The 10067-nt window shown below is 47.8% G+C and overlaps 3 protein-coding genes across 3 annotated transcripts; 1 reads left to right on the plus strand and 2 right to left on the minus strand.

The window, feature by feature from the left end:
* Nucleotides 1-220: 220 nt before the first annotated feature.
* J7T54_003800 (Ribosome biogenesis protein-like protein) lies at nt 221-2505 on the minus strand (the record flags this gene model as incomplete). The annotated part of the gene is made up of 2 exons (XM_051510145.1): nt 221-1849; nt 1930-2505. The coding sequence occupies 2 exons, from the start codon at nt 2503-2505 to the stop codon at nt 221-223; spliced, it is 2205 nt and encodes a 734-aa protein (XP_051358944.1).
* Nucleotides 2506-5440: 2935 nt separating this feature from the next.
* On the minus strand, nt 5441-6578 carry J7T54_003801 (ATP phosphoribosyltransferase-like protein; the record flags this gene model as incomplete). The annotated part of the gene is made up of 5 exons (XM_051510147.1): nt 5441-5632; nt 5708-5811; nt 5868-6395; nt 6446-6480; nt 6562-6578. 5 exons carry the CDS (start codon nt 6576-6578, stop codon nt 5441-5443), a joined length of 876 nt encoding a protein of 291 aa, XP_051358945.1.
* A 752-nt stretch (nt 6579-7330) lies between these two features.
* On the plus strand, nt 7331-9030 carry J7T54_003802 (uncharacterized protein; the record flags this gene model as incomplete). Its single annotated transcript, XM_051510148.1, has 7 exons — nt 7331-7391; nt 7447-7664; nt 7718-7911; nt 7964-8275; nt 8415-8505; nt 8584-8791; nt 8864-9030. 7 exons carry the CDS (start codon nt 7331-7333, stop codon nt 9028-9030), a joined length of 1251 nt encoding a protein of 416 aa, XP_051358946.1.
* Between the last annotated feature and the right edge of the window lie 1037 nt (nt 9031-10067).

Below are 10067 nucleotides of genomic sequence, written 5' to 3' on the forward strand. Positions count from 1 at the left end.
TGTACTAGGTTTTTCTTCTCCATAGTTTCGGCGTGCCTGGCATTGCGCAGTAAAATGGAAGATTCTAATCCACGTGTCTAAATTGCCATCCACTGGGATCGAGGGCAACAGTGTCCTGCCTTGAGACTGAGTTGTACTTTGACCGATCACAACACTGATGAGTCCGAACGCCGACGCTTTATTACACTAGTTATACGGAGCTGTAGGAGTTTGTCCATGATCACGCCCAAAGCCTCAGCGTCCCATCAGCGCCGGCACTGAGGCACCATGGATGCCGCGGGTGCCAGTCAACGTCCATCACTCCCAAGTTACTGGTAATCTTGTGACCCTTGAGCATCTTGACTGGTACGATTGTTGCGCTCTCCATCAAGTCGCTCACGATTCGGCCGTGGAAAATTTGCAGGCTGCCGTCGTCACTCGCATCTGCAAACAGAGGCAGGCTCTTGTGGTACTTGACAGCCCGAATAGCTTGGCTATGAAACCGCATCGTCTTGAAAGGCCTGCTTGACAAATCGAGGTCGTGCCATAGGAGGCGGCGATCGTAAGAGCCAACAATGAGGTTGTCGCCGCCAGGATGAACGTCGAATCCAGAAATCCATCGTGCACCTGGCTGTATGGCCTTGACGAGTTCTTGTCGCTGGAGGTCATAGCAACGTATCACACGTTGGGTAGCCACAAAGAAATAAGGTCGCGAGGGGTGAAAGTGTGCAGCTTGGGCGAGGCCTGGCAGGCGTCTGAACGGTATTTGGCTGAGGTGTTTAGAGATGGTGTGAATAGCGACCGAGCTCCGTTGTCCACGTGGCGAGACTGAGCAGATGAAGTCGCCTCTTCTATGCCAGCTCAGCATCTTGATGGCTGATCTGACAGTGAGCTTCAGCAATACACCCTTTTCTTCGAGCTTGGTACCGGGTCGCGTCCATTTAGCCGGAGTGTCTTTCTTTACAGCGTTGTTCCCATCGGTCGTAGCATTGTGAGCAGCATGACCGAAGCCCGCGTCCAAGACATCTCGACTAGCCTTTTCGGTAGCATCGTTGACAAGTGGCGGTACAGCAAGGAAAAGATCCTCGCCAGCGGCAGCAGCCAAGATGAAAGCGTCCTTGTTAGGCCGCCATCTCACGATGTTGACCGTTTCCTCAGAGCTCAGCCGAGCAGACCATTCTTGGTGGCCGTTGAGGGACCAGACCCGCACAGTTCCGTCGTCGCCTCCTGAGGCGATCCACTCGCCGTCCGGACTAAATGCAGCAGTCCGTACACGGCCCTCATGACCCTTAAAAATCGTTTGGCAGAGGGTAGGGAAAGGCTTCAACTCTTCGGGGCGTGGGAGCTTAGGCAACAGGGAGTTGGGATCAATGTTGAGACGGTTTTTGCGGATGCGTGGCGCCAGATACAGATCCAGACAGCGTTCAAATCTCTCCTTGACAAACTCACCATACCCAGGGACCTTGCGTAGAGCGTCGTACTGTGCTGGCAAGTACTCTTTCTCTCGCTCCTCGGGGTCTGTCTGCTGCCAGGCTTTCTTTTCCTCGCCCGTTGGCAAGTACTCGGGTGGGGGGTTGTAACTCAAGTCGTATCCCGGTGGTGCAAGCTTGGGAGCAGCGATGTGCATGACATGGGGTTCTTGAGCCTCTTCGTTGGCCCAAATGTCATAGTGGGTTTCTTCTTCTTGGTTTTGTTCACGGTCGCGCTCTTGAGGGGGTTTGTATGGCAGAATCTTTCCGTCCTTGATGGCACGAACAAGTTTGGCTATACGCTTAGCCTCGTGCTTGGATGGCAAGAATCGTCGCTTAGGCTCAGGTGCTGAGCTAAGCGGCATCTTCTCCTCGACACCAGTGAAGTAGGGAACCATGTCCTGCTAGGAGTTAGTGAAAGGTCGGCGACTAAGGGAAGAAGAAGACATGCCGGATAAGGATCAAATCCTTCTTCAGGTACTTCCGCCATTTGCAGTCGGCGCAGAAGCTCTAGCTCAGACTGGCTCAAGTTCAATGGCTTTCCGGTTTGAGGATCAGTCAGCCCGGTCCAGCCCTTGGGGATTTCGATTGTGTCCAACAGGGCATCAAGAGCATCGCCAGTCGCCGGGCGCATAATCTTCTTGCCATTGATGTCGTATCCAATGTGCGGGTAGGAGTCGTAGAACGACAACGGAATATCTCCAATGGTGTTAGGCTGCTCTTGGGCGTCCGAGTCGTCGCTGTCATACACAGGATCTATGTCGGCATATTCGTAGCGCTCGTTGCCGTTTGCATCGGTTGTAACTTTATAATCGGCATGTCTGTGAAAGCTTGAGGTGCTCGAAACGCTCTCCGCGTCGGAACTATGTTCATCGTTGTCGATCTCTTCGCTATCGAAGCCTTCAGAGACGTCTTCCGCCGCCAGGCTCGAGCCATCATCAGTGTCTGACAGGACACCCTCCAATGGGGCACCTGATAGCTCGTCATCTGACTCTACAAATTCGATCGATCCCTTCCTCTTCTTTCCGGGGGTTTTTGAAGGGATTTTGGAAATCATGGTTGCGGACACAGAGTTGTTTGCTTGTTCCAAAATCGTCGGCGCGAAGGAAATGGGTGAAAGGTGGAGTACCTGGTAACTTTTTTTTTCTGCCAGCCTTCCCATTGCGTCTCTCCCCAGTTGGGCCAAAAGCGGTCAAAGTAGCTTTCTTCTTTCGGCATAGCTCCGTATCCACTCCTCTGGCACGGCACCTTAGGTGAGGTAGCAGATACATCTAGGATTTATTTATATCCCCTGGATCTCTCCAGAGTCAAAGAGCAAAAGAGGTCAATAACGCTGTCTGGCTCTACTGCCTCTTCAATTTTCCTTTTCGACTTCAAAATTTCAGCTAAGTTTCGATGTTCCTCCACTAGAGGCCCAATCCTACAGCACCCATACAGCCAGATCTACACGGTAGCGACCGCCTTGCCCTCATTTGATTTATCAATTCGCGCAGTACTGTTAGCCTAGAAAAAAAAGTCGCCAACTTTCTCCTTGTATCATATCAGCGCACAGAGAATCCAAGGCACCAGCCGCAGGTCTTCTGTCAGGCCATGTAAGAAAGGGGTTTTGGCCCGGTATGTGCTGTAAAAACACGCAGCATAATTGCGAAGCAATAGTATTAGCTGTCACAGCCCGTAGTCTGAAGATGCTCAGACAATCTCAGCGAGGCAAGAATCAGGACCAGCCAGAGCTTATTTGGATACATTTGCGGCGAGAATACCTTGATGCCGACAGCTTACTGATGTAACACGTAAGGTTATTTCAAGGACCCATTAGCAGGGTGGATTTACATGAGGAAAAGAAGACCGTGGTCCCTATTATGATTTACACGTATGTTGCTCCCGACCTCACGGAGAGAACAGTCGCAGGTCGACAGTCCGCCCACAGTCTGTTATATTGGCTGGCTCTTCGTGGGTGCATATGCCGGTGCAGTCAGGCTCACGGCGGCCGTAAAAATTTCCAACGTTCAAGATAGGTTTCAACGAGATATAAGACCAGGTTGTAGCAGCCTCGATGTACTTGAAAGTGGCAGCGCGAAGCCAGACATGTGAGGCGGTAGTGATTAGCACCGGTCCATAGTTTCGGACAACAGCAAGCCACGCTGGCGTTCTGGTTGATTTTGTACTAAGACTAACTTAACGTGTCCCTCCTTATCGGGCAAATACCCATGAGCGTTTCCCCGCGCACGTATTGGCTCGAGGCTTGACTATCTATAAATGATTTGTACGCTTCTGACACTTGCGACCTGAGCAGTTGCGTTGATGACGCGGTCTATCAGGCCATGTCAGACGCGTGGTGGCTGAGTATTGTGGAAACGGATGCTTGACCTTTGAATTCAAGCTCTCTTGAATTTCGATTTCTTTGTTCTGAATCAGATGCGTGCAAGGACTCTCACCAGAGGTATCCTCGGCAGTTACTGCTGCCGCAAAGGCACGGCACCATGTTGGTGGTGTCGTGGTTGCTCTCGTGATCGTCAACTCCCGCCACATAATCGAATGTGAGCTCCTCTCCGCGTGCTATATCCTGGACCGCAAAAAGTGCTAGATCATGGATATGTTTGTTTGCATGATCTCCAACACGCGCGAAGATCCGTAAATTAGGATTGCAAGAGTGGTTGATAAACCGTGTCGGCCCGGACATGAACTCCCCGTCGACCTCAAAAGACCGTTCCCTCAGTCGAAGATCTTGTGAAGTAGGATCTTCAAATTTATCCAGGGCAAACAGGTAGAGGTCTTTCCGCTCCGCAGTGGATGATGCCTGGCGCCTCTGGTCGGAGTCTTGCCAGGTAATGATTTCGCCTAGGTAGCAGTCGACAAATTGCCCCTTCCTGATAGCCTCGGGGCACCGGACACCTGGTTGTGTTTAGCTATGGGTCAGAATAAAAGTATGTAAATGCTTCTCACCCCATCCACGGTCTTTCGTTCTGAAGATCTGTAGAGGTACTGTACGACCTCTCTCTACAACTCGATTCGGGCACGAGTCAGAACACCTACAAGACGCATGGCATTCGTACAACGGCCTGGTTGAGTCTAGCATAGATGATCGTAGAAGACCGGCCTTGTCACCTTCCATGTGATACGCGTTTAATTCTGGCTGTTTGTCGTCCTTTGCTTCGGGACGTTCGATTTCCCCCATACAGTGGCAGCTTTCGTATTGGCATTTACTGTCAATGTTACAGTCACAACCACAAAGAAAGGCCGGGGCAGCCGCTTCAACGCCTGGGCCAAATTTCATTTGTTGGATGAAACGGAAGTTCTGCGGCAACGCTTCATCGTTAAGGGTATTGACAATAGTGATGGGTAGTGTGCGGTGGGAAGGAAAGGCTCGAAGTTGGCAGAAGTGACAGGCATCCTGATCTATTACGTGGACCTGTTCGATCATAAGCGATTTTTAGAAAATTGGCACAATACTACTCACTTGCTCAGTGTGATGCAGAAAGTGCGTGCGCGTTGCTGCCTCCATCACAGCGTCGTGGGACGAGGAACACGTTCACAGGAGGACGAGCCAAAGCCTCTCTGGCTTTTCAATTAAATCAATCGGGGGCTCTTGTAGAGAAATGTGGTTGACAAGGTACCCAAGAAGGAGCAAAAAACACGCTAACACGCCAATGCTATCCAGGGGAAGCTGTTGGCGAAGTCGTGGAAAGAGGCTGGTGCGATAACGAACACAATCAAGCAAACCAGTGTTGCGCCCCGACAAGCCGCTAGCTTCCGTACAAACGCATCGGGCCTCGGCGTTCACACATATCACACTGAACACAACCAAACTTTAGTGTGCACCACGAAGCGTTGCCGCAGCTGTCATTTATTCCTCGTCTATAGCAACCCAGGTATATATCCAAGACTATGCTCCTTTCCTGCTGTACTCCACTGATGCCAGCTGCGGGGCGTCTAGTGTTGTCGCAGCCTTTCACGCCCTTGCGCCCCTTCCATTACGCCATTACTCATGACTGTTATCTCGTATTGTGCAAGTCTAGCACGAGAATGTCCGAGGCGCCAACCTTGGCGAGATCGTCCATCACCAGTGCGATTTTCTTCTTCTCAACCATCGAGCTGACAGCGACCCAACCATCCTCATCGAGAGACGTGACAGTAGGCGCCCTTTTGCCAGGTGTAATCTTCGCCGCATCTGAGAGGCTCGACCGCTGAATGTTATACTGGCAGAGCACATATCTTTGTGCTGTGATAACGCCACGAATTCGGGAGGCGATTAATTCTACCATCTCAGTTTTGGAAGGCTTGTTGGATTTGATGAGCACTGCTGTGGACTCGACAACGGTGTCGATTGCCTTTAAGCCAGCAGCCCTCATTGTCTCGCCGGATTCTGCACACGAGAATCAGAAACAAAATCCACCGTCGCAGATTCAGGGAGTCGCTCACCGACCAAGTCAACAATACCTTCCGCAACACCGAGCGCACACGCTGCCTCCACGCTCCCACTGAGCTCTATGAGCTTGGTGCGCAATTGCCGTGTGTTAGCAGTCGCTGACTCGGGGTTTGGGTCGCCGTCCGCAGCTGCCTCGAGCTTTGCAAAGTGATCAGCTGCGAGATGGACGAAGCTTGTGCCAATTGTGGTTCCGATCAAGTCTCTCGTAGCGGCAAATCTGCCCTTCTCTGGGACCTGAACTTGTAGCTTGCAACCACCAAAGCCAAGATCCATCACCATATCGCATCCTCCGCCGGGTGTCGTCGCTCGCACTGCTGATTCATGCTCCTGTACCTGATCCCATCCCGTGATGCCGAGGTCGACCCGGCCCTGCCCAACAAAAGTTGGAATGTCGGCGGCCGGGAGAAAGATAAGAGCAATTGGTAGATTCTTCACGAGCGCAATGTCGAGGCGATTCTCGCGGCGGAATTGAATGTCGGCGCCCTCGAGAAGGTTGAGGGCGGCGGCATTGAGCCTTCCCTCTATGGGTTATTAGCGAATGACTTTCCATGTCTTGAAGGAAAAGACATACTCTTGGGAACAGCAAAGAGCAGGCGACCCTCAAGGCTTTACATACACACCCATTAGCGCCTGAAGCCGAGTGAGATGGGGTCAATGGTGACCGAATCGTAGAGAAGGTATACTGACTGATTGACGAGATCCATGATGGAAGAAATCGACACAACAAGTCCGCCTTTGCAAGATCAACAGGCGATACAGGGCCCTCAAATGTTACACGACGAAGATCAATGAGTCGAACCAACGCAGGTACGGACTCCGATCGCGGGGCAGAATGTTGGCGGGGACCGATGACTGTGACGTGACAGTTGCAGGGATGGGGTTTATACTTGGTGGGAAAATTATCAAAGGTTACGATAGTTACTTTAATAGGTATAGCCCGTGTAGTAGGTATACTAAAGGTTTGAACATAGGGCTTAGAGATAAAAACAGCGTATTATATTAAGTAACTACTAACTTAAAGAATAATATTAAATAATATAATTTTATAAATATTCTATTTTAAATAATATAATTTTATAAATATTCTATTTTAAATAATAAAATTACTTAAATAATATAATTTATAAATAAATAAATAAAAATTTAAATATTTATTTTATATTAAATTTTTTTTTATATATTATTAAGAATTCTTTTTATATAATACTAATTTTATTGTTTTTTTTTATTGTTTTTTTTTTAATAAGCTCTAAAACTTAATTAGCCCTACTCTCGTTCTTAGTCTTTTTAATTAAGTAATATTATTCAGATTAACTCACGTCCCTTAATTTAAACATCAATTGCTATAACCACGCGCTCTACCCTCAATTAGCTCCATCAGTCCCATCGAGTGGGAAATCTCAACGAACAAACCATCGTACCGATCGCGACGAGCGCCGAGAATAGATACTCCAACATGGCCGAAAAGAAGACGGACGCCCCGGCAACCAATATGCTCTGGGGTGGGAGGTTTACAGGTTCAATTGTCCCCGGACACAAGCTTCGCAAGTATACTAACATTGCGATGCCTAGGTGGGATTGATCCGCTTATGCATAAGTATAACGCCTCCATTGGATATGATAAGGCTCTCTACAAGGAGGATATTCTTGGATCGATTGCTTTTGCCAGGGCCAACTCAAAAGTTGGCATTATTACCGAAGACGAATTTAAGATGATCGAGCATGGTCTGCTTGAAGTGATGGAAGAATGGAAGCAGGGAACCTTCGCTGTTATGCCGAATGACGAAGACGTGAGGCGCTGGCCCACGCTACTTAACCTCCCGAGGCTAACACATCGAATCAGATTCATACTGCAAACGAGCGTCGATTGGGAGAGATCATCGGAAAAGACACCGCTGGCAAGCTACACACAGGTCGCAGCCGCAACGAGCAGGTCGTTTGTGATATGCGCATGTGGCTGCGTGACCGCATCCGTGAAATCGACAGCCAACTCGTTGCTTTTCTTCGAGTCCTCACCAAACGCGCCGAGGCTGAAATGTAAGCTTAGCATTGCATCCGGACAAAGCCCCTTACTGAGTAACATCCCTAGCGACTACCTCATGCCCGGCTACACCCACTTACAACGCGCGCAGCCAGTTCGCTGGGGTCAGTGGATCATGTCACATGCTGCTTCGTTCAAGCAGGATCTCGAGCGATTGCGTCAGGTCTTCGAAAGGGTCAACCTTAGCCCACTTGGTTGTGGCGCACTAGCTGGTAATGTGTTTGGTATCGATCGAGACGCAATAGCCGCAGAGCTTGGTTTCAGCGGAATCACTCTGAACTCTATGAACACTTCCGGCGACCGTGACTTCATCATCGAGTTCCTGACCTGGAACTCGATGTTCACCAACCATATCAGCAGGTGGGCTGAAGATCTCATATTATACTCCACATCCGAGTTTGGGTTTTGTCGTTTGGCAGATCTTTATAGCACCGGCAGCAGGTTCGTTACATCCATCCCAGCTCCCAGACAATCCCATAGGACTCTAATCCACGTCTAGTCTAATGCCGAATAAGAAGAACGCCGACAGTTTGGAACTCTTGCGCGGCAAGTCGGGTCGTGCTTTCGGTCAAATGGCTGGGCTGATGATGGTGAGTTCGGATACAGACATATGAGCTCATGAGTGATGAGGAGCGGATCAAGAGCAGCCACTAACAGGTATCTGGTAGAGCGTGAAAGGCTTGCCAACTTGCTACAACAAGGACCTTCAGGAGGGATGGGAACCCATGCTTGATTCGGTCCAAACTGTTTCGGACAGTCTGGGCATCGCCAACGGGGTTATCGCCACCATGACGGTGCGGCCTGAGCGGATGTTGGCTGCCCTGGATAAGACGATGCTTGCCACTGATATCGCGGAGTGGCTAGTGCGAAACGGATGTCCTTTTAGGGAAGCTCATCATATCTCTGGACGCGTTATTGTATTATCGGAAAATACAGGAACTCCGATAGACAAGCTAACCCTGGAGCAACTGCAAGCCATCGATTCTCGATTCAAGGCGGATATTGCAGAGGCGTTCGAATATGAGTCGAGTGTTGAGGCGAAATCGGCCAGGGGCGGTACTAGTCGATCAGCCGTGCTGCAGCAGATTCAGGAACTCCATGCTATCTTGGATTAGCGGTCTGATATCCCGGTGCAGGATGAGGGTGGAGTGAGGGAATTTGGGATGGACATCCCGAATTGCGCTTTCTTCTGTGGAAAGAGACATGTTTTGAGAGGCTAGACAAGTCAATGGAGAGCACACGACAAGATACCCGCTTCAAGAAACTCGAATAAAACGTCTATAGACGAACTTGATATGAGGGGAGATTTTCCAGGTAAAGATACTTTCGTCTATGGCTAAAAGCCATATTTACTTTAAATCCTGCACGGAATTATCTAATATATACTTCTCCTAAAATCTTATTATAAGTCTAAGTATCTAAGATATCCTCTAGAGGTTTATTATTATCACGTATATGATAGACTTACTATAGAAGATAATAAAGGGTCGTATATACCCCTCCGAATAAGCTAGTCTAAAAAGCTATATCTAATTTCTCTTAAAGACTAGAAATATTAATCTAATATATTATACTTTAAAATATAATTAATATATTATAAGTAAAAGCTTCTCGCGTGGCTAAAAAATAGCTATAATTTCACGAAACCTCGTCTAAAATCGACAAGAACATAAAAAATAAGTCCGTAGCCTTAAACTCCCTTTAGGCGCGATATCACCCTATAACTAGGACAAGAATATTACCTTTAGAGAGCCGATAGCTATCGATAAAGGCTACGCTAGCCTTAATTAAAATATTAATTACCTGAATTATAAAATACGTATATTTAATAAATAAAATAGGCCTAAAATTATAATAAAGTTAATAAATAATAAAGTTAATAAATAATAAAGTTAATAAATAATAAAGTTGATAAATAATAAAGTTAATTAATAATAAAGTTAATAAATAATAAAGTTAATAAATATATAATCTATAGTATTTAAAAAGAATTTATAATTTTATAATAAGGTTTATAAAAGCGACAATTTAATATATAATTAGGTAATTAATAGAGATTAAATTAGAAAAAGAGCGATATAAGCTAATAATGCTTACCTTAGATAAGGCCGATTCTACCCGCGTATCTATCGTGATCTTACGTATATACTAT

Source organism: Emericellopsis cladophorae (genome assembly GCF_022114955.1).
Source record: "Emericellopsis cladophorae strain MUM 19.33 chromosome Unknown NODE_83_length_74590_cov_113_560211, whole genome shotgun sequence".
Classification (NCBI taxonomy): domain Eukaryota; kingdom Fungi; phylum Ascomycota; class Sordariomycetes; order Hypocreales; family Bionectriaceae; genus Emericellopsis; species Emericellopsis cladophorae.